The sequence below is a fragment of the Scyliorhinus canicula genome, chromosome 5, assembly GCF_902713615.1.
Source record: "Scyliorhinus canicula chromosome 5, sScyCan1.1, whole genome shotgun sequence".
In the NCBI taxonomy this organism is placed as follows: Eukaryota; Metazoa; Chordata; class Chondrichthyes; order Carcharhiniformes; family Scyliorhinidae; genus Scyliorhinus; species Scyliorhinus canicula.
In genome coordinates, this window is record NC_052150.1 from 195,964,895 (window position 1) to 195,989,335 (window position 24,441).

The 24,441-nt window shown below is 41.7% G+C and overlaps 1 protein-coding gene across 4 annotated transcripts in view; it reads left to right on the forward strand.

Moving 5' to 3' along the window:
• Positions 1–24,441, forward strand: part of pitrm1 (pitrilysin metallopeptidase 1) — an 82,661-nt gene that overhangs the window by 56,442 nt on the left and 1,778 nt on the right. For all 4 annotated transcript variants that reach the window (XM_038798309.1, XM_038798310.1, XM_038798311.1 and 1 more), the window contains 6 exons: positions 9,251–9,380; positions 10,896–10,967; positions 12,772–12,884; positions 14,157–14,282; positions 17,196–17,341; positions 22,715–22,817. In XM_038798309.1, coding sequence (XP_038654237.1) covers positions 9,251–9,380; positions 10,896–10,967; positions 12,772–12,884; positions 14,157–14,282; positions 17,196–17,341; positions 22,715–22,817 — 690 coding nt within the window. The remainder of the gene's footprint in view (positions 1–9,250; positions 9,381–10,895; positions 10,968–12,771; positions 12,885–14,156; positions 14,283–17,195; positions 17,342–22,714; positions 22,818–24,441) is intronic.

Genomic DNA, 24,441 nt, shown 5'->3' on the forward strand with positions numbered 1-24,441 from the left:
TTCAAATCCTGCCATGGCAGATGGTGAAATTTTAACTCAAAAAAAAATCTGGAATGATTTGATTTGATTTATTGTTACATGTACCGAAGTACAGTGAAAAGTATTTTTCTGTGGCCGAGGAACGTACACAGTACGTAAAAAGAATAATCAACAGAGAACATTGACAAATGGTACATCGACAAACAGTGATTGGTTACAGTGCGGAACAAGGGGTCAAACAAAGCAAATACATGAGCTAGAGCAGCGTAGGGCGTTGTGAATAGTGTCCTTACATGGAACAGATCAGTCCGAGGGAGGGAGTCATTGAGGAGTCTAGTAGCTGTGGGGAAGAAGCTGTTTCTATGTCTGGATGTGCGGATCTTCAGACTTCTGTACCTTCTGCCTGATGGAAGGGTCTGGAAGAAGGCAATGCCTGGGTGGGAGGGGTCTCTGATAATGCTGTCTGTCTTCCTGAGGCAGCGGCAGGTGCATACCAAATCATTGTGGCATTGTCGATTGTTTTAAAAACCCACCTGGTTCTCTAATGTCTTTTACCTGGTCTGGCTGACAGCAATATGGTTGACTCTTAAATACCCTCCGGGATGGGCAATAAATGCTGGCCCGGCCCAGCCAGCAAAGCCTACATCCCATGAACAAATATTTTTAAAAAGGGGGGGCTTCAGAATTTTGAGGTATTCGACCCAATTCTGGGCAGGAGGTGTCTATTCAAAAGGGATGAGTTGCCCCAAACATCCTCATGGGGAGTTCACTGGTGTGGTTAGTGAGGGTTTAAGCTAAATTGGCAAGGGTTGGGCATCAGCATGTAGAAATAGGAAAGAGTCAGTGTTGAACAGGAGCTGACTAAGAATGACCACAATGAATACAAAGCAGGTTTTGAATATATGTATGTGAATGCACAAAGTATGTGGGCAAGGTTAGTGAGCTACAAGTGCAAGTAGCCATGCAGGAATATTATGTAGTGGCAATAATGGAAATAATGGCTTTAAAATGGGGAGGACTGTATGCTTAATAATCAAGGATGTTGAAAATAGATTTGGAAGGAACAAAAGGAGGTGGATCGGCAGTACTAATTGGGGAAGACATTGTAGCCCTGAAAGTGACAGAGTTCCTGAGGCAGCAGGGATAGAATCCATTTGGTTAGAGTTGAGAAGCAACAGAGTATGAACACACTTCTGGAGTTATTCGATTAGCCTGCAAATGCTATGAGAGGGATAGAGGAGCAAATCTGCAGGGAAATCACAGATCTAGAAAAAACTATGGAGTAGGACTCCAATATTAATTGGGATAATGATACAATGAGTAAAAAGTGGGAGGAATTTCTGAAATGTGTCAGGAGAACTTCAAGGACACATTGCTAAATCTAGTGCTGGGGAATGAGGTAGGCAAGTGAATTAGATGTCCGTAGGGGAATAATTGGGTAAAAGTGGTCATTGTATGACCATGTTTATTCAAGGTCAAAACAAGAACCAATCTAATGTAGAACTAATTTGGATGATTTCAATGGAAGCCAGAATTGAATGGAATCAGCAGAAGCTGCAATAGAATAATGGGTGATCTTTAAGGAAGGAATGTTTGGGTAGAGGTTAGGTGCATTCTAACATGGAAAGATAGGGAAACCGATGCCAAACAATATGGGGAATATAAACAGGACAAAGAGGGTGTATTATATATGTCAGGTTAATTCTTTAGGCGAGAAACAAGCCAAGTGCAATACATTGAGAGGGAAGTGAGGATGAAAATAAGCCTGCTAAAGAGAGAATATGAGAACTGAAACACTTAACATAAAAGGGGAACTCAAAAATCTTCATCTGGCATGTAAATGTTAAGTGTGTCATCAGAGGTGGGGTGGAGCCTATTGAGGATAAAGAGGATGATTAAAGCTACAGGCCATTCTTTTTGGCATCAGTGGCAGATAAGGTTTCAAGACCATATCCAGGGATAAAATTAACTGGGGAGATGTTTGAGTTAATTAAGAACTGATATGTAAAAGACATTGCGCCTGGCTAATTGAATGTTTTGCTGAAGTAGCCAAAATTTGATGTTGGGGGGGGGGGGGGTTGAAATGTGGTGGGTATTGTGTATATGGATTTTAAAAAAGCATTTGACAAAGTACCGCTAAAAGGCTGGTTAAAAAAATAGAACTCATGGAATAGGAGGGTCATGTCAACTTGGATTTTAAAAATTGTCTTACGGATAGAAACAGTAAATCATGGCAAAGGATTGTCTTTCTGACTGGAGGCTGGTAGATATTGGTGTTCTCCAAGGGGCTGCTGGCATTGGTATTTTTTGATTTTATATTTTTAATATATATTTAAAAAGTCACTCTTGGAATACAGAGTAAAATTGTCAATGATAAAATTGGAGTTGTGGCAATAGTAAAGATGATGCCAATAGAGAATTTAACACCGAAGTGTGAGGTGATGCATTTTGATAGATGAGACAATGGGTTTAATGGCACAATTCTAAAGAATATACAGGGACAGAGGCATCCGGATTCATGTTTACATCTCTTTTAAAGTGGGGCATATTGAGAAAGCAATTAGCAAAGCAAGTGGAATTTAAGCTTCATAAATGAAGTTATTGAATGCAAAAAATGAAACCAGAAGACACTATCTCAGACTAAAGGGACGATCCATCAAAACAGAGCTGAGGAGGAATTTCTTCAGCTAGAGGTTGGTGAATTTGTGGAACTCAAATCTGTGGAGGCCAAATCACTGTGTCTTTAAGACAGAGATAGATAGGTCAAGTTGGATTTTAGTTGATAGATATCAGAGATTAATAAGGGGATCAGGGGTTATGGGGAGAAGGCAGGACAATGGGTTTGAGAAAAATATCAGCCATGATTGAATGGCGGGGCAGACTCGATGGACCACGTGGCCTAATTCTGCTCCCATGTGTTATGGTCTTAAAAGTAAATTCAAGGAAGAATTAGACATATGTTTAATTACTAATTGGTTGAATGGTTACAGAGAACAGACAGGACGGTGGTCTTGAGGCTATGATGAGATTAGCTATGATTATATTGAATGGTGGAGCAGACTCTAGATGTTAAATTGCCTATTCCTCCTAGTTCTTGTGTTCTAAGAAATAACTATTCTGTCTAATTCCACTTTCCAGCTCTTAGTCTGTAACCATGTATCAAACCTGGTGTTCTTGACTAATAATGAAATGAAAATCGCTTGTTGTCACAAGTAGGCTTCAAATGAAGTTACTGTGATAAGCCCCGAGTCGCCACATTCCGGCGCCCGTTCGGGGAGGCTGGTATGGGATAATAAGGGGATTTCTTGATTAATAAGGGGATCAGGGATTATGGGGAGAAGGCAGGAGAGTGGGGATGAGGAACATATCAGTCATGATCGAATGGCAGAGCAGACTCGATGGGACAAATGGCCTAATTCTGCTCCTATATCATATGGTCTTATGATCTAAAAGCAGGGACGTTATGCTGAACTCGTATAAAGCTGTGGTTAGACCACAACTAGAGTATTACATTCAGTTAATATCCTTGGGGTAACCATTGATCTGAAACTGAACTGGACTAGCCATATTAATACTGTGGCTACCAGAGCAGGTCAAAGGCCAGGAATCCTACGGCGAGTAACTCCCCTCCCGACAGCCCCCAAAGCTGTTCAACATCTACAAGGCACAAGCCAGGAGTGTAATGGAATACTCTCCACTTGCTTGGATGACTGCATCCAACAACACTCGAAGCTCAACACCATCCAGAATAAAGCAACCCGCTTGATTGCTCCCCCTTTGTAAACATTCAAACCCTCCACCACCAATGAACAGTGGCGGTATCTACAAGAGACACTGCAGTAACTCACCAAGGTTACTTAGACAGCACCTTCCAAACCCATGACCACTACCATCTAGAAGGACAAGAGCAGCAGAAACCTGGGAATCCCACCACCTGGAGGTTCACCTCCAAGTCACTCATCACCCTGATTTGGAAATATATCGCCGTTCCTTCACTGTCACTGGGGCAACATCCTGGAACACCCTCTCTAACAGCACATTAGGTGTACCTACACCTCAAAGACTGCAGTAGTTCAAGAAGGCAACTCACCACGACAATGGGCAATAAATCCTGGCCTAACCAGCGGCGCCAATATCCCGTAAATGAATAAAAAAAAAAAAAAAAAATTTGGTCACCAAACGAGCAAATCAAAGACCTTGAGAGGGCACATGGGAGATCTACCAACATGGTTCCAGGGATGGGGGACTTGAGCTACGAGAACACAAGAATTAGGAGTAGCCTATTCAGCTCCTTGAGTCTGCTGTGCCATTCAATAAGATCATAGCTGATCTGATTGTAGCCTCACTACACTTTCCACATGGCACATTTATCTAACAAAAATCAATCTAACTCAGATTGAATATATCCAATGACTTAACATCTCCTGCTGCCTGAGGAAGAGATTTCCACAGACTAATGACCCTCGGAGAAATGTTGTTACCCGTCTCGGTCTTAAACGGGAGACCCCCAATTTTTAAACTGTGTCCGTGAGTTCTAGACTTGAGGCATACATTCTGTCACCACTTTATTATCCACTCAATCAAGTCCCCTAGGGATCTTATACGTTTCAACAATTTTCTATGTATCATAAAAAGTATTGGTGGAGGCTGAAATGTAGTTGCACATCTTTTTCTTTTCTGAAATTCTGTTAAATGTGAATCTATAAATTGGAAAAAAAGGGCAGATTTACATAGTGAGCAGACTGGATATAGAATATAACCCTGTGCTAAAAGTCCATAACCCAAAAGCTTGGGTGGGGAAGCATAATTGAAGTACTTGTTAAAAATTAGGATTATGCTTCTGATATGCAATCAAACATATTAAACATTCTGGGCAGCACTGTAACACAGTGGTTAGCACAGTTGTTTCACACGTTTGTCCGGTGTCCCACGTTTGATTCCCGGCTTGGGTCACTCTCTGTGCGGAGTCTGCGCATTCTCCCCGCATCTGCGTGGGTTTCCACCGGGTGCCCCGGTTTCCTCCCACAGTCCAAAGATGTGTGGGTTAGGTGGATTGGCCATGATCAATTGCCCTTAGTGTCCAAAAGGGTTAGCTGGGGTTAAGGGGCAGAGTGGAGGTATGGGTTTAGACGGGGTGCTCTTTCCAAGGGCCGGTGCAGACTCAATGGGCCAAATGGCCTCCTTCAACACTTTAAATTCTAATATTCTATGATAAGATCACCTCATTCTCAACCTGTTCAACCTTTCCTCGTATACTAACCCCTGCATCCACCTGCTCTGCTTTTAAGGGACCGGTATGCATGTACACCAAGGTCAACTCTGATCCTCGGTGCTTCCTAGGGTCCTGTCATTTATCATGTATTCCCTTGCCATCTTTGTCCTGCCCAAATACATCACTTTACACTTATTGGGATTGAAATCCATTTGCCATTGACCAGTCTGTCTATATCCTCCTGAAATCAAAAATTATCCTCCTTACTGTTTACCATCCCACCAATTTTCTTATCATCTGCAAACTTACTGATCAACCCTCCTATATTCATATTTAAATCATTTGTATAAACCACAAACAGCAAGGGCCCCCACGGCTTCCAGTCAGAAAAACACTAGCGACCATCACCCTCTGCTTCCTGCCACTACCACTCAACCAATGCTTCCTGCCACTACCACTCAACCAATTTTGGATTTAATTGTCCAAAATTCCTTGGACCTCGTGTGCTCTTACCTTTGCTATCAGGCTCTCATGTGGGACCTTATCAAAAGCTTTACTGTAATCCAAGTAGACTACGTCAAATACATTTTGCTCATCTATACACCTGTCACCTCTTTGAAAAATTCAATCAAGTTGGTCAGACATGACCTCCCCTTAATAAAACCATGCTGACTGTTCTTGATTAATCCCTGCCTCTCCAAATTCAGATTAACTCTGTCTCTCAGGATTTCTTCCAAAATTTCTCTACCAGCGAGGTTAGACTGAGTGGCCTGTAGTTTCCTGGTTTATATCTTCATCCCTTCTTGAATAATAGTACTACATTGGCTATGCTCCAGTCCTCGGGCACCTCTCTGAGGAATGAAAATTATTGCCAGTGCCCCTGCTATTTACTCCCTTGCCTCACTCAACAGCCTGGGATCTATTTTATCTGGCCCTGGAGGTTAGTCTACTTTTAAGCCTGCCAGATCACTCAGAACCTCCTTTCTGTCTACGTTAAACCCGTTAATATTATTGCAGTCCTTCTCCCTGATTTCTCTACCACGCTGTCTCTCACGTGTGAACGCCGACACAAAGTGTTCAATTAGAACCCTAACTACATCCTCCGGCTCCACGCACACATTACCAATGTGGTCCTTGATGGGCCGTTCTCTCTCCCTAGTTATAGTTTTACCCTTAATGTACTTGTAAAACAATTTAGGATTTTCCTTAATTTACCTGCCAGTATCCTTTTATGCCCTCTTTTTGCTCTCCTAATTTCCTTTTTAAGCTCCCTCTTGCACATTCTATACGCCTCTGGGACTTATGCTGTTTTGAATCCTCGATATCTGCCATAAGCCTCTCTCTTTCTCCTGATCAATTGCTGTATATTCCTCGATATTTAGGATTCACTGGATTTGTTGGTCCCACCCTTTTTCTTGATTGTGACATGCTGGCCCTGTGTTCTCTCTTTCCTTGAATGTGTCCCACTGCTCTATCACAGATTTACCTAAAAGTGCCTCCTCCCAACTGGCCAAATCATATCTGATCTTATTAAAATCGGCCTTCCCCCAGTTTAGAATTTTGATCCGCGGTCCATCCTTGGCCTTTTTCATAACAATCTTGAATCTAACGGAGTTATGATCACTGCCTATAAATGCTCCCCCACTGAAACCTCAACCACTTGCCCAGCTTTGTTACCGAATATTAAGTCTAGGACCCTTGTAGACCTTCTACGTAGTAGCTTAAAAAGTTCACCTGGATGCATTTTACGAATTCCGCTCCATCTAAACCTTTCACACTATGGCTACCCAAGTTAATATTGGGGAAGTTGAAATCCCCCACAGCACTACCCCATTACTTTTACACATCTCTGAAATTTGCCTCCGTACCTGCTCTTCTATTTCTCTTGGACTATTAGGAGGCCTATCAACCACTCCCAGCAATGTGCTTGCTCCTTTTTGGGTTTTAAATTCTTAATACTTAAGTTTTAAGTATTGTACACTTTTTCTTGGGTATGGTTGGAGATGTAGGGCGAGATTCTCCGCCCTACATCTCCGCAAATGCGGAGAATCTTAAAGGCTGCCGTGGGACAGGCCGTGACCCACGGCAGCTTTCACGCCCATGTCCGGGGCCAATTCTCCCCCTCGGGCGGGGCTAGGAGCGCGGCCCTGTGCGTCACGGCGGCGCGGCCTTGACGACGGTCGTCAAGCGTCACGCCGGCTGACACGACCGATGACGTCGGCCGCGCATGCGCAGGTTGGACAACGCCACCCCGCGCACGCGCAGTTGGCGTCTTTTCCCTCAGCCGCCCCGCAAGACGTGGCGGCTTGATCTTGCGGGCCGGCGGAGGGAAAAGAGGCCCCCTTGGCACGGCCGTGGTACAGCCGTGCCAATCGGGCCCCCAGATGCCCCAAACGGGCATCTGCCGCTCGTTTCACGGCGGCAGCGAGCAGGTGTGTTTGCTGCCGTGTTGAAACGGGTGTGAAGGCTCGGCCCATCTACTTCGGAGAATCGCTGCTCGCCGTAAAAAAACGGCAAGCGGTGATTCGTGGGGGGGGGGAGGAATAGCGGGAGGGCGTGAAAAATATTGGGAGGCCCTCCCGCTATCCTCCCACACGGCGTGGGGGGCGGAAATTCGCGCCCGTAGGGTTTGTCGTCCTCGGAGCAAAGGAGGTTGTAGAGACATCAGAGGGGGGATTTTCACAGTAACTTTATTGCAGTATTAATGCAAGCCTACAAGTGATAATAATAAAGATTATTATTATTATGTGCTCACGATTATGAAAGGCTTAGCTAAGATCGACAAATAAAAGCAAGAGACAGCTCAATAGGCTAGATTCCTGGAGTATAGTGCACATATGCGGACTGAGGTAGTTCTTGGGCCTCCTGGCCTTTCACCATAGTAGTGGCACGAGCTATGATTTGTTACCGTTGAACAATGAGGGCGCCACACGGAGAGAAAGAGTTAAGAAAAGCTGCTCCCAGTACAAGGCATGAGGGACATCAGTTTTATGTTTTGGGTAATTGACACCGTGGGGATGTGGGGAAGAGCTTTTACACAGTCATTCTTAATGACCATAAGACATAGGAGCAGAATTAAGCCACTCGGCCCATCGAGTCTGCTCTGCCTTTCAATCATGGATGATATTTTTCTCAGCCCCATTCCCCTGCCAACTCCCCATAATCCCTTATCTCCTTATTGATTAAAAACCTATCTATCCCTGTCTTAAAGACGCTCCGTGATTTGGCCTCCACAGCTTTCTGAGGCAAAGAGTTCCACAGATTCACCACCCTCTGGTTGAAGAAATTCTTTCTCAACTCTGTTTTGAAGGATCATCCCTTTAGTCTGAGATTGTGTCCTCTGGTTTTAGTTTTTCCTACAAATGGAATCATCCTCTCCACGTCCAGTCTATCCAGGCCTCGCAGTATCCTGTAAGTTTCAATAATGATCTGGAATTTATTCCTATGAGGGTAGTGGAAGCAGTGACGATCATAATTTCAAAAGAAAAACGATAGGCACTTGAAAATCAACTTGTGGGGCTACTGAGATAGAGTGGGATGGTGGGGGTGGACTAGGACTGACTGAATTCCTGTACAGAGAGCAAGCATAAAATCAATGGACAAAATGGCCTCTTTCTGTGCCATAATGACTAACAATTGCAACAATTTGAACATCACAATTACTTCACAATGGTAATATTGCAGTGTGAATATAGGTGGTCTTAATAGTTTTGTATGTTTTCCACATCTGTTGACAATTGTGGCGGGGGAACAATTGGGGAGGGGGAGTGCACTAAGTTCATGCAGTTATTTTTAACAAAAAGGTGCAGATAATGAATTCTTACTCAGTTTATGTAAAAATTATATTTCTGTCTTGTAAAATAGTTTATCTTGTTCCTGGACAGACAGTGAATGCTACTTTTAAAAGCATCGCAGTCAGAACCAGGATTTTCAGAAAACCCCGGCCAACATCTTCTAGTCAATGTACTTGTGCTAGTTCACATTGAGCCTATTTTTATATGGGTAAGAGAAGATTAGATCATTGTAGATATTTCATTGGTCCATTTTGTCTTGTGATAGGTGTGCAGTGAATGCTACTCCTCAAGTAATCCCAGAAGCATCAAAGGAAGTTGAAAAGTTCATAAGAAATATTCCTGGATTTGGAAAGAAAAAGAAGGACAAGAAACTTAATCGTTCAAATATTACTGAGGTACTCTGTTGAAAACATCCCATCACTCCGAGTTCTATATAAGATGAATGTACTGACTTGTATGGCGAAAAGGGATTTTGAAGTTAGCATTTCACTTGAATTTTTACTTGTGTCTTCTTGTTTTATGATTTGATCATGAAGTCCAATAACCTGCCCCTTTGTTTCATTTGTGAATGTGTCTGTACACTCCTTTCCCTTTTATTCGTGAGATTTGAAGTTTGATTACTCATACTTGATTAGCCAACATCTCAATTACATATTTTTTATTTTTGTTTGCAAAGAAAAAGCCCAATGTGAAATGCCACCACCTTAAACACTCCACAGAGCATTTACAATCATTTTTTTGTGCTTTGTACACTGCTTTACCATATAAAACAGACCAGAGGATGATTCCCATTGTTCACCAAATCACACACTCCTATTTTAATAGACAATGGAACTTTTAATGTACCAGGATTGAAAATTTGTAAAAACCCCATGGCATTCAATTTAATGTGCAATCTATACGTTCAGCCACCCATGGTGAGTGAGAATGTGGTGACATTGGGGTAAATTTACTGGTCCCCTTAAGATGGATTTGGAGGTGAGAAGACCAGGAAAGTAGACCCTCCTGGGTTAGCTCCCCAATGCAATACCCTGCCTCCAGCAAGTTACCCTGGAATCAGCAGATGGTGGGGAGGGAATTAAGGTATTAATTAAGGACCATTTTCCAAGGGTGATAAAGGTTTGCCGGCATCACACGTTACCCCCATTGTGTTGAGCCCAGCAATGCTTTGGACACAGCCTCACGGCAGGAGGACGGAGGGCCACCACCAGTCGCTGCTGGAAACGCCAGAATGGCTCCACGAAGCGGATCCTCACCGTATCCGTGGAAACATCATGTATGCTGTAATACAAGTTTTGTTCTTGAATCCAGCAGAGAGATTTTAATTCCACATCTACCATTTGCACTTCTAATCTAACTAATCGATCAACATTAACATTCAGTGTGAAACCACGTCTAGTATTATTCAAAAGATCCATGTTTTCCTTGATGCACTGATTTTGTTTTTGAGAAAGTGGCGGCCATGTTTTTGGCACCTTTTTTAAAGTGCAGCAAGCTTTGTAAAATATCCCCAATACGTTGTAATTTAATGGCTGTCATTTTGAAGAAATTGGGTAATTGGCTGTAAGGTTTGCAATTGGACATTAATTATTGAGAATGAGCATTGACCATAAATGGCAGATTAAATTAATATCACTGCTGATGCAATTGGTTACAAGCAGTGAATGAACCATCTTTATTTGATAGTGTTTTCACTGGAGAGTGAGGTCTCATTTAAACACTACTGATGAATTAGTTGTATTTAACTTGAGATTAACTTTTTGAATATAGAACTCCATTCTTTCCCAAGTATCCATTTATTACTAGGACGTAAAGTATACATATTCTCCAATATGTTGCCAGCAAATGTTTATTTCTGCTTTCAATTTGAAAGATGGAATATTAATTACATTTTATTTGTTTGATTACAGAAAGCACTCAATCCTGAAGAAGCTGGGGGTGAAGTATCTGCAGGCTCAGGAGCTACCAAAAAGCTTGTGTTTGTAAGAGTAATATAGTGGTGTTATTCAGAGTAACTAATGACATTTCTGAGAATGTTGACCATTGTCTAGATAGATACCAGAAATCTCTCAATTCAATACACAATGGCATGGATTCTTCTGACGTTTCAATTCATAGAATCCCTACAGTGCAGAAGGAGGCCATTCGGTCCATTGAGTCTGTGCCGGCAATTCGAAAGCGCACACTACCTAGGCCCAATCCCCGCTCTAGCCCCGTTCCCCGCTCTAGCCCCGTTCCCTGCTCTAGCCCTGTATCCCCACCCAACCTTTGGACAGTAAGGGGCAATATAGCATGGCCAATCCACCTAACCTGCACATCTTTGGACTATGGGAGGAAGCCAGAGCACCCGGAGGAAACCCACCCAGAAAGTGCAAACTCTACACAGACAGTCACCCGAGGTCGGAATTGAACTGGGGTCCCTAACGCCATGAGGCAGCAGTGCTAACCACTGTGTCATCGTGCTGCCCCTCATCTACCTATCTTTCAGTAGAAAGTACTAAATACTTTTGCTAGTTTGTTATTGGGAAAACTGATTAAATTATTCCCCTTCATCTTGGGTTGGATCGAGCTCTTGAGGCTTGGTTAACTTAATTAATTACATTAATTTTAATGATGTTGACCTATATTGGAATGCTGTACAAAAGTGATCAGTGGAAGGCAAGATATTTTTTGATATTAGTATTTGAACTGATCCAAAATTAGACACACGTGCTTCGGGAATTAAGAAAATATCTATAATTTTGCATATATTATAAAAACACAACAAAAGAATGATGAAAGACCTTGTATGAATATACATAATAGTACTAGATCTGCAGCCGAGATGGTAGCATTGATCAAGCTTCAGTGGAGGCCAGTGAAAATGCCCTGCCACTTTTGAACCATAAGAACTAGGAACAGGAGTAGGTATTTCAGCCCTCGAGCCCACTGCGCCATTCAGTACAATCATGGCTCATCACATCTTGGACTTGCCTTCACTTTCCTGCCTGTCCCTCATGGCCTTCATCTCGCTACTAATTAAAACATATCTATAATGTTCTCTCCTCCACTGCACTCTGGGATAGAGAATTCCACAGTATCATGGCCCTTAAAGTGAAGTAATTCCACCTAATTTCTGTTTTAAATCTACCACCCCAAGCCTAAAACTATGAACACTCATTTTAGAATATCCAACAAGGTGAAACATCTGCTATACATCTACCCTGTCAACCCCCTTTAGCATCTTGTATACCTCAATTGGATCTTCTCATTCTTATTCTAAATTATCAGGCATATTCTAGATTATTTGTACCATGGCAGAATGTTTCACTGCTTATTTGCTTATGGTGATGCAGATCTTTGTTGCTGTGCCAAAACTGACGTGTTATTACAGATTCTTGATTAACAAGGGTGTGAAAGGTTATCGGGGGTGGGCATGAATGTGAGGTTGAGGTTACAATCAGATCAGCCATGATCTTATTGAATGGTGCGACAGGTTTTGGGGGGGGGGGGCGCAAGTGGTCTACTCTTGCTTTTTAATTAGTATGTTAACTTGGTATTTTGAAAATCTAACCCAGTAAGAAACTAGATACAAAAATGGTGTCTTAAATTATACCATTCAGCAATATTTTTACTTTGACTCCTTTCATGTGACGCTTTTTTATAGGACCGAGATACAAAGTACTGTTGTTGTTTAACTGCAAAGTGTTTCTGAATCCCACTTAGATACCAGTAACTCAGTTTTGCATACTTTTGAAATCATTTGAGAATGTTTAATTAAAGTTTATTAGCTTTATTCTCTCTTAGGAACCCACGTTCAAAGCTTGTCAAATGAAGACGCATTTCCAGCTTCCCTTCCCTGTGAATTATGTGAGTGAATGCGTCCGCACCGTTCCCTACATGCATCCAGACTTTATCAAGTACGTTGCATTGAAATTAAATAGCACCCATTTGCCTTAAATTTCAACCAGTAGTTTCATAATCGGCTTTGAGAATGGCATAAATTAAAGACTAAAACATAATGAAGGAAATTAAAAATAAATGTTTTGTGTAGGGCGCATGCAAAATCTTTGGTGGTTCAATAAGTAAATGTGTGTGTTCAGGGAAGGGATTGTAATGAACAACATCAGTTCTCCCAGTGTTTTTGTAAGTAAATTAGTTATTTCAAAGCCGGGAGTGAAATTAACATCAGCTCCTCATTATTTGAATACGTTCTGGGAGGAGAGTAAAATGAACAACACCATCTTCTGGTGGTTTTGGAGATAAATTCAGCCTCTGAATTCTCCATCTGATGTAATAGAAATCTCTGGTTCAATTCCCGCTCAGTGCTGAATTGACCAATATCAGCCAGACAATAGGAATGAAAAATTAGTTTAGACTGGGATGGAGAATAAAACCAACCAGATTGCTGTCCACTTGGAGAATGAACATCACGCAAGGTATTACAAGTTGATATTCCCAAACAACTGTATCCCCAACATGAATCAGCATTTTTAGGAGAAAAAGCAAAAACACATAAATAGAAATCTATGGCAATGTTTTTTGAGTTGTGCTATGCAGAAATGCACTCTTGAATCTATCTACTGTATCCTGTCTGATTCAGTGGGTTCTCTGGTAACCTAACGTATTCCAACATTTGAGAGGCTGGGAGCATAGAAGGAAAAAAAATGCAAATCGTGTCTTACTGCAGGATGCTGATTAATATGCGAATTGACTGTACCAGAGTATCTCCATTATTTTCAGTGTTTGCAGAATCATAGAATCCCTACAGTACAGAAGGAGGCCATTTGGCCCATTGAGTCTGCACCGGCATTTTGAAGGAACACCCTACCTCGGCCCAATCCCCCTATCCCTGTAATCAAGCTAACCTTTGTCTCTAGGGGCAATTTAGCATGGCCAACCTATCTAAGCTGCACATCTTTGGGCTGTGGGAGGAAACAAGAGCATCCGCAGGAAACCCGAGCAGACACTGGGAGAATGTGCAAACTCCACACATTCACACAGAATCTGAATCGAACCTGAGTATCTGGTGATGTGAGGCAGCAGTGCTAACCACTGCTACCATGCCGTCCAAGGTAACACTCCCTAGGCGTAGGGGCAGGTAGCACCCCTGTGAGTACTGTATTCTTGATCTAGTATGGCCAATATTTTACATTTAAATCCGTGTGCTATTAACTATTTTTTATTTATAGCCTTCATGTTCTTGCACGGCTGTTGACAGCGAAATTCCTGCACCGGGAAATTCGAGAGAAAGGTGGTGCATATGGAGGAGGTGTCAACCTAAGCCATAGTGGCTTGTTTACTTTCTATTCTTACAGGTATGTGTTACAGTTGACAATTTAGAATAGCAGACTGAGTAGAAAACAGAATGAAACATACAGGTTTCCTTCTTCAAGCCTTTTATCAAATGCTGAAAACACTTTAAACTGAAATGTATGGGCCTTTTTCACCTTTTTTTAACTTCCAGATTGATCTATTGAGTACTGACGAATATTTTAATCTGTTTCCTGTCCAGATTTGAAATTGTAAAATTAACTTGAAACCATTGAATTCCCATTGAGGGAATGGGACAGTTCATCCCATCGTATAAATTATCTTTGTTAGACAACTTTCCATTCATTAATGCAGTAGTCATTTTTCATTTGTCAAATAATTGCAGAATTTTGTCCTCGTAAATTGATATCAATACCAAATTGGTGGGCCCCACTAATGTTTTTTTTTAACCATGAGCCTGAACCTCATGAATTCAGTGTGCCCTGAACCCTGCCTATGTCATGCTAAGATGACCTTGGCTTGAAGCACGTGTCTGTGATGCATTATAAATCATCAAACGGTTCACCTGGTCATATGAAAGGCACTTAAGTGGGTGAAAGTCAGTCAGTTGGTCAACCTTGACCAATTATTTCTAATATTTCAATTATTAATTCAGAAAGTAAAGTGAAATAAGTTAAATGCACAGAATTGGTTACAGTGTCGCACTCCAGTGAATATGTACTTCAGGTGGGGAAATTCCCTGCTGCCTGTGCACTTAGTTACCAAACTTGAGTGCCTTTGGCCAAGTCTCTTAGCAACAAAAGTGCACTGGGAAAATTGCCCATGTAGACTAGATTGTATCGAGCAAGTTATAATGGAAAGAAAATAACGTTAGAGAGCAATGGAAACATCAGTAAAAGCAGTGGTGTCCCATGATTACATTCAGATTTATTTTCTGTTAGTATTTTGGGATAATAGAGTATTGAAACTAGTCACCAGACAGGTAGCTTCGCCATTGTTTGTCCCAGTATCGCAGTGAGAGTTGAAACTGGCAAAAAAATGGCCTAGGGAAATAGAAATTTTACAGCAGCATATACATTTTATGAGATTAAAACGTTTGAATCTGAAAAGGTAATCTTTATGGGCTACATCCGACGGTCTTAAAAGAAGTGGCGAGTTAGACAATTGACACATTAATTTCAATTATCTAACATTCCCTAGATTCGCCCTTTAGATTTTAAAATAGCAAATGTAGCTCCTTTATTCAAAAGGATAGGGAGACAGGAAACTGCAGGCCGATTAGCTTTACCTGTGTTATAGAGAAAATGTTAGAAGCAGCTATTGAAGTTGTTATAGTAGGGCACTTTTATAAAAAAAAACAATCATGGTAACCCGGCAGTCGATATGGTTTTGTGAAAGGGAAAACAATCATGGTAACCCGGCAGTCGATATGGTTTTGTGAAAGGGAAATCATGTTTAACCAATGCATTGGAGTTCTTTGAAGAGATAACATGAAATGAAAATTGCTTATTGTCACGAGTAGGCTTCAAATGAAGTTACTGTGAAAAGCCCCTAGTCGCCACATTCCCGCGCCTGTTCGGGGAGGCTGTTACGGGAATCGAACCGTGCTGCTGGCTTGCCTTGGTCTGCTTTCAAAGCCTGTGGGTAAAGGGGAACCAATTGTTGTACTTACTTTTTCAGAAGGCAGAAAATAAAACCTCATGGTATAGGGGGCAACATTGGCATAGATAAAAGACTGCCTGGCTACCATGAAATAGAGTAAATATAAATGGGCATTTTTCTGGTTGGTACTATGTAACGGTGACATACCAGAAGGATCCGTATTGGCCTCAACTTTTTCCAATTTCTATAAATAGCTTGGTTGAAGGGATGGTTGCCAAATTTGCTGATAATACAAAGAAGGGTGGAAAAGTAAGTTGTGACGAGGACATGAGGCGACAAAGGGAAATAGATCAGCTGAGTGAGTGGGCAAAGATCTGGCAAATGGAGTATTATGTGGGAAAATGTTAAATTGTCCATTTTGGCAGGAAGAATTTTTTCAAACAACAGAAGCGTATTACCTAAATGGTGAGAGGATACAGAGGGATCTGGGTTGGCATGAATTACAAAAGGTTGGTCTGCAGGTAAAGCAAGTAATTAGGAAAACTAATGAATGTGTTTGTTTATTGTGAGAGGAATTTAAACAAAAGTAGGGAGGTTATGCTTCAGGTGTACAGGGCATTGTTTAGACTACATCTGGAATAATGTGTGCAATATTTGTCTCCTTATTTAAGGAAGGACATAAGTGCATTGGAATCACATTAGAGGAGGTTTATTGGACTATTACCTGGAAAAGGTGGGTTGTCCTGTCAGGAATGGTTGGACAGGCTAGGCTTGTACCCACAGGTGTTTACAAGGAGTCTACTTGACTGAAAAATATAAGATCCTGAGAGGTATTGACAGGTTGGACGTGGAAAGGATGTTTCCTCTTGTGGAGAATATAGAACTAGGGGGTCACTGTTTAAAAATAAAGACAAGAGATGAATATCGTGATTCTTTGGAACAAAAGGCAGTGGAAGCAGAGTTGTTGAATATTTTTAAGGCAGAGCTAGATAGATATTGATTAACAAGGGGGGTGAAAGGTTATCACAGCCTACTCCTGCTCCTAATCCATATGTCAGTATATTCTTTGTTCTACTAAATGATCTAATTGAGTACAATATTCTAGATATGAAATGCAATTTGCAGTGGTAGGTTAAATTATTCTGTCTTCTGAATATATTTTTCAGCCTTCAGATGCCACTTTGTGTAAAAACATGTGGAACTACAAATTGTCTGTTTGTGACATGCTTATTAGCATTTTATCGTTGTGCTAATATTGATGTTCGGTTAAAGGATATAAAGTACAATTAGAAATAGGTGTGATTATTACAATACATCATGAATATTTGCGGTTATTTCTCCCAAATTAAATTTAGAGATCCAAATTCCATCGATACAATATCTGCATTCCGAAGGAGTGTGGATTGGGCGAAAGCAGGAAAATTTACACAAGAAGATATTGATGAAGCTAAACTCTCTGTATTTTCAACTGTGGATGCTCCTGTAGCCCCATCAGACAAAGGTGAAGTGTTTGCCTTAAATGTTGTAAGTTGCAGATATTTGAGTATGTGGAGTGTGGTGCTTTTCTTAAGTTGAAAAGTTTTGTCACATTTTGAATTTGGAGACAGGAATGTGACTTAAAAACTGATTTTGCCACACATTTGCTGGGCAGTGCTTCTAACAAATCTTTCATTTATATTTTACAAAAAACATTTTTTAATAGAAAACAAACATGCTCTCATGCCATGTGCCTGTGCGGGCTAGTCTTTGAGAGAGCTTTTACTTGCACAATGTGTGCATTATGGAAACATACGTAGAAAATAAAAGCAGGAGGAGGCCATTCAGCCACTGAGCCTACTCTGCCATTCATTATGATCATGACTGATCATCAAGTTCAATCCCTTAATCCGTTTAGCCCCAAGAGCTATATTTAATTCCTCCTTGAAATTACACAGCGTTTTGGCCTCTCTACTTTTTGGCAGTGAATTCCACAAATTCACCACTCTCTTGGTGAAGAAATTTCTCCTCACCTCTGTCCTCACCTCTACCCCTTATCCTCAAATTATGACCCCTAATTCTGCACTCCTCCAACATCGGGAATATTCTTTATGAATCTACCCTGTCTAATCCTGTTAGAATTTTGTACGTTTCTATGAGATCCCCATCACGCTTCTAAACTCCGATGAATATAATCCTCCTCGTATGACAGTCCCGCCATCCCAGGAATCAGCCTGGTAAACCTTCGCTGCTCTCCCTCCATAGCAGTAACATCCTTCCTCAGATAAGGACACCAAAACTGCTCTCACTATTCCAGGTGTGGCCTCACCAACAATTACAGTAAAACATTCCTATTCCTATACTCAATCCTCTCGCTATGAAGGTCAACATACCATTTGCCTTCTTTACTGCCTGCTGTACCTGCGCGTACTTTCAGCAACTGATGCACGAGGACACCATGGTCTCGCTGAGTATCCACCTCTCTCAATTTACACCCATTCAAATAATAACCTGTCTTCCTATTTTTGCTACCGAAGCGGATAACCTCACATTTCCACATTATACTGTATTTTCCATGCATATGTCCACTCACTCAGCCTATCCAAATCCCGATGAAGCATCTCTGCATCCTCCTCACAGCTCACCCTCCCATCCAACATTTGCAAATGTGGAAAAAATAGATTTAGTTCCTTTGTCCAAATCATTAATATATAATGTGAACAGTTGGGGTCCTAGCACAGATCCGTGTGGTACCTGCCTGCCAATCAGAAAAAGATCAATTTATTCCAACATTTTGCTTCCTGTTTGCTCATCAGCTTTCTATCCATCTCAAGACACTACCCGTAATCCTATGCGCTTTAACTTTACATAGTAATCTGCTATATGAGATCATGCCTTAAGCCTTCTGAAAGTCTAGATAAACCATATTCACTGGTTCTCCGTGATCTACTCTACGAGTTGCATCTTCAAAGATGTGGAGATGCCGGCGTTGGACTGGGGTGAGCACTGTAAGAAGTCTTAAAACACCAGGTTAAAGTCCAATATGTTTATTTCAAACACTAGCTTTCGGAGCACTGCTCCTTCACCTGAAGAAGGAGCAGTGCTCCGAAAGCTAGTGTTTGAAACAAACATGTTGGACTTTAACCTGGTGTTGTAAGACTTCTTACCATCTTCAAAGAATTCATAGATTTGTCAAGCATAATTTTCCTTTCGTAAATCTGATTACACTACTGCTTTCCAAATGCTGTTCTGTGATAATGGACTCTAGCAACTCCTCTTGTGAAGTTAGGCTCACTGGTCTGTTCCCTGTTTTCCCTCTACCTCCCTTTTTGAATAGCGGGATTATAATAGCTACCCTCTAATCTGTCGGAGCCATTCCAGAGTCCAAATAATTTTGGAAAATGATTACCAATGGATCTACTAGTTCTAGGGCCACTTCCTTAAGTACTCTGCAATGAAGATTATCAGGCCCTGAAGATTTGTCCGTCTTCAATCCCATTAATTTCCCCAACACCATTTCTTTACTAATACTAACTTCCTTCAGCTCCTCACTAAAACTTGTGTTTCACAGAATTTCCGGTACTTTATTCATGTCTTCCTTTGTGAAGATGAGCAAAATACGAATTTAGTTTCTCAGCCATTTCTTTGTTTCCTGTTATCAATTCCCTGTTTCTGACTGTAAGGGGCCGACATTAGTTTTTATTAATCTTTTCCTCTTTACATACCATAGAAACCTTTACAGTCAGTTTTTATGTTCCCGATTAGCTTACTTTCAAATTGTATTATCCCCTTAATAAATTCTTTGGTTCCCCTTTGCTGAATTTTAAACTGTTCCTAATCCTCAGGTCTATTGCTTTTTCCTGCTAATTTGTAAGCCTCTTCTTTGAATCTAATACTATCTCTAATTTCCCTTGTATGGCCACAGTTCCCTTTCCACTCTAGCACCAAATAGGAATAACGAATCTTTGGAGTTCACCTATTCGTTCCTTGAATGCCTGCCGTTGCATGTCCTTCCTTTCAGTAATGTTTCCCAGTTTGTCATAGTCAACTCATGCCTCATCCCATCATAGTCACCTTTATTGAGGTTCAGGACCCTGGTCTCAGAGTCAACTTAAACTAGCTCACTATCCACCTTTTGGCCACAGTTCCCTTTCTACTCACGCCAAATAACAATAAGCAATCTTTGGAGTTCACCTATTCGTTCTTTGAATGCCTGCCATTGCCTGTTGACTGTCCTTCCTTTCAATACTGTTTCCCAGTCCATTATTCATAAGTTCATAAGATATAGGAACAGAATTAGCCAATTCGGCCCATCGAGTCTGCTCCGCTATTGTATCATAAGAACTAGAACATAAGAACTAGGAGCAGGAGTAGGCCATTTGGCCCCTCGAGCCATCTGTTTCTCATCTACTAACAATGCTACAGACCAAGAGCTGGATTGCAAAATCAGCCAGAGCATCTCTCCCTAGAGTACATGATCTAGGAGCAGGAGTTGGCAATTTACCCTCCCGAGCCTAAATACCTTCAATGTGATTATGGTTGATCGCATCCTGGCCTCAGCTCTACCGTCTTGTCTGTTCTCCATAACCCTTCAACCCATACCCAGTTAAAAATCTGTCTAACTCCACTAATTTACTCATTGTTCCTGCATCCACTGCACCCTGGGGTAGCGAACATTCTGTTTTTAATTTGCTACCTCTTATTCTAAGATTATGACCTCTCGTTTTAGAATGCCCCTCAAGAGGAAGCATCAGCTCCACGTTTACTTTATTCATACCTTTTAGCATCTCAATTAGATCTCCCGTCATTCTTCTAAACTCTAGAGAGTATAGGCCTAAACTGTTCAATCTCTCTTCATCCAACAAACCCTTCATCTCTGGAATCAATCTAGTGAACCTCCTCTGAACTGCCTCCAATGCCATTACATCTTTCCTCAAATAAGGGGACCAAAACAGGGGAGGCAATGGTGTAGTCGTATTGTCACTGGACTAGTAATCCATAGATCCAGAGATCTGGGGACCCGGGTTCAAATCCTGCCATGGCAGATGGTGAAATTTTGTATGGCAGCACGGTAGCATGGGTAGGGCAGCACGGTAGCATGGTGGTTAGCATCAATGCTTCACAGCTCCAGGGTCCCAGGTTCGATTTCCGGCTGGGTCACTGTCTGTGCGGAGTCTGCACGTCCTCCCCGTGTGTGCGTGGGTTTCCTCCGGGTGCTCCGGTTTCCTCCCACAGTCCAAAGATGTGCGGGTTAGGTGGATTGGCCAGGCTAAGTTGCCCTTAGTGTCCTAAAAAAATAATGTTAATGGGGTTGTTGGGTTACTGGTATAGGGTGGATACGTGGGCTTGAGTAGGGTGATCATTGCTCGGCACAACATTGAGGACCGAAGGGCCTGTTCTGTGCTGTACTGTTCTTAAAAAAAAAACTGTGCACAATACTCCAGGTACGGTCTTACCAATGCCTTGTACAGTTGCAACAACACTTTCTTACCTTTATACTCAATTCCTTTTGCTGTAAACAACAACATTCCATTTGCTTTCCTAATTATCTGTTGCACCTGCATGCTCGTTTTCTGTAACTCATGCATGAGGACATCCAGATCCCTCTGCACCGGAGAATGCCAAAGTCTCTTTCCCATTTAGATAATAAGTTGCCTTTACAATTTTTCGACCAAAATGCATGACCTCACACTTATCCATGTTAAACTCCATCTGCGACATTTAGGCCCACTCCTAACCTATCTATATCCATTTATACGGTTCTTATTTCTTCATTGCAACTTACTGTCCCGTCTATTTTTGCCAGCTCATGCCTCATACTATCATCATTATATTTATTGAGGTTCAGGACCCTGGCCTCAGAATCAACTAACTCACTATCCACCTTGATAAAGACTATGGTCACTCATTCCCAAGGATTTTCTCACAACTAGATTGCCAACTAATCCGTTCTCATTGCACAGCACCAAGTCCAAGATGGCCTGTTACCTTGGTTCCTCAACAGAAAACCATCCCGTATACACTCCAGAAATTCCTTCTCTATTGTACTGTGACTAATTTGACTCGCCCAATCTATATGCAGATTAAAGTTACCCATAATCACAAATGTTCCTTTAGCGCAAGCATGCCTGATTTCCTGTCTAATGCAATTCCTAATACCACTACAGCTTGGTCTGTCTACCACCCCTACAAATGTTTTTTGCCCCATTATGTTTCATAACTCGCCCAGACAGATGCCACATCTTCTATACTAATATCTTTCCTCAATATTGTATCAATATCATCTTTAATCAACAATGCGACTCTGCCATCTTTTCCTTTCTGCTTGTCCTTCCTAAAGACTGAATAGTCCTCAATGTTTAGTTCCCATCCTTGGAGCCATGTGTCCCTAATCCTAACTATAGCATATGCTTTTACATCTCTCTGCCCAACTAATTCATCTATTTTATTTTGAATGCTCTGCATGTTCAGGTGCAAAACCTTAAGGTCCAGCCCTTTTAATGTTCATTGTCCCATCCATACTACTTTTTTAAATAGTGTCATTATCTGATACGGGCCCTTGATTTATCTGCCTATCATTTTTCGTATTCTCCTTGCTGTCTTTTCCTCTTGTTCTTGATTCCCTCTGCACTGAATCCTTGCCTAGGTTTCTATCCCCTGCCATATTAGAATTGAATGTGAATGCAGCTCCAAACCTTTCTTCATAGTCGGTGATTAGGAACTGCAAAAGGTGGTTGCAAAACTTGCGTGAATGATTTGTTAAAAAAATTTCTTAAAAGTACCACAAACATTGGTTGCAAATATGAGAGGCAAACACATTGACAGGCCCGTGAAAAGGGCATTTGGCAACTGAAAATATGCTGTTTAATTGCAACACGCATTCTGCTTTGATCAACAGGATTGGATCGTTTTCTGTACGGTATCTCAGATGAAATGAAGCAGAAGCACAGGGAGCAACTTTTTGCTGTTGATCATGATGGCTTGGTAGGAGTAGCTAACAAGTGAGTAACTTCCAAATAAACGCTATCCCAAGTTACAAATATCGCATAAAGCTGTGTTTAAATGCTACTTTTCTGGAACAGAAGTTGAGCACGCTTCCTTATGTGCAAAGAGATTCTTTTGAGTTAAGCTTTCAATTCAGTGGAATTCTAAAACAAATGCTGATACAAAAGCAAAATACTGCAGATGTTAGAAATATGAAATAAAAACAGAAAAATACTTCCCCTAGTCAGTGAGGTCGGATGCATCTTCGGAGAGGAAAACAAAGTTAATGATTCAAGTCATTGACCTTTCATCAGAATGGAGAAGGATTAAGATGTAGCAGGTTCTCAGCAAGTACAGAGGAGGGGAGAAAAGAACAAAGGGAGGGGCTGTGATAGAATGGAAAACGGGAGTGATTGAAGGAGCTGGCCAGGAGATGGGCCCGGAGAGGACTGGGGAAAGAGGGCATCAGGTTTGGGATGGTGACTTAGGGTGGAGGAGCCAGATAGGATGCTTGGTAGGATAGAGGTGCTGCAGGGAAGGAGGCGGGAGGATCATATTGTGATCCTCCGGGCAGATGGTGGAAATTTGATTACATTTTTAAAAATCTGGAATTAAAAGTCTAATTCTGACAAAACCATTGTTGAATGTTTTAAAGACCCATCAGGTTCACTAATGTTCTTTTGGGAAGGAAACCTCTATCCTTACCAGGTCTGGCCTATATGTGACTCCAGACCCACAGGAATGTGGTTGACTATTAATTGCCCTCTGAAATGGACAAACAGGCCATTCTGTTGCAGAGCAATTAGGGATGGATTTGGATTGTTTTATTGTCACGTGTACCGAGGTACAGTGAAAAGTATTGTTCTGCATACAGTCCAAGCAGATCATTCCATACGTGAAAAAAACATAGGACATATGATAAATACACAATGTAAATACATAGACACAGACATCGGGTGAAGCATACGGACTGTATTACTATTCAGTAGAGAAGATATGTGGGGAGATCTGTGCATCTAAGAGGGTAGTTCAGGAGCCTGGTAACAGCGGGGAAGAAGTGGTTTTTGAACCTGTTAGTGCATGTTCTCAGATTTTTGTATCTCTTGATAGAAGAGGTTGTAAGAGAGAATACCTGGGTGGGAGACGTCTTTGATTATGCTGCCCGCTTTCCCTGGGCAGCGACAGAGTCATGGATGGGAGGCGGTTTCACGCGGTGTACTGGGCTGTGTTCACGACGTTCTGTAGCTTCTTATGATCTTGGGCCGAGCATTTGTCATACCACGCTGAGAAGCATCCAGCTAGGATGGTGCATCATAAAAATTGGTAAGAGTTAATGTGGACATGCTGAATTTCCTTAGTTTCCTGAGGAAATTTAGGCGCTGCTGTGCTTTCTCAATCGTAGCGTCAACGTGGGTGGACCAGGACAGACTGGTGATGTGCACACCTAGGAATTTGAAGCTGTCGACCATATCCACCTTGGCCCCGTTGATGCAGCCAGGGGTGTGTAAGATACTTTGTTTCGCGAAGTCAATAACCAACTCCCTAGTTTTGCTGATGTTGAGGGAAAGATTGTTGTTGTTACTTTACGCCACTAGGTTCTCCATCTCTCTCCTGTACTCTGACTCATAGTTGCTCGAAATC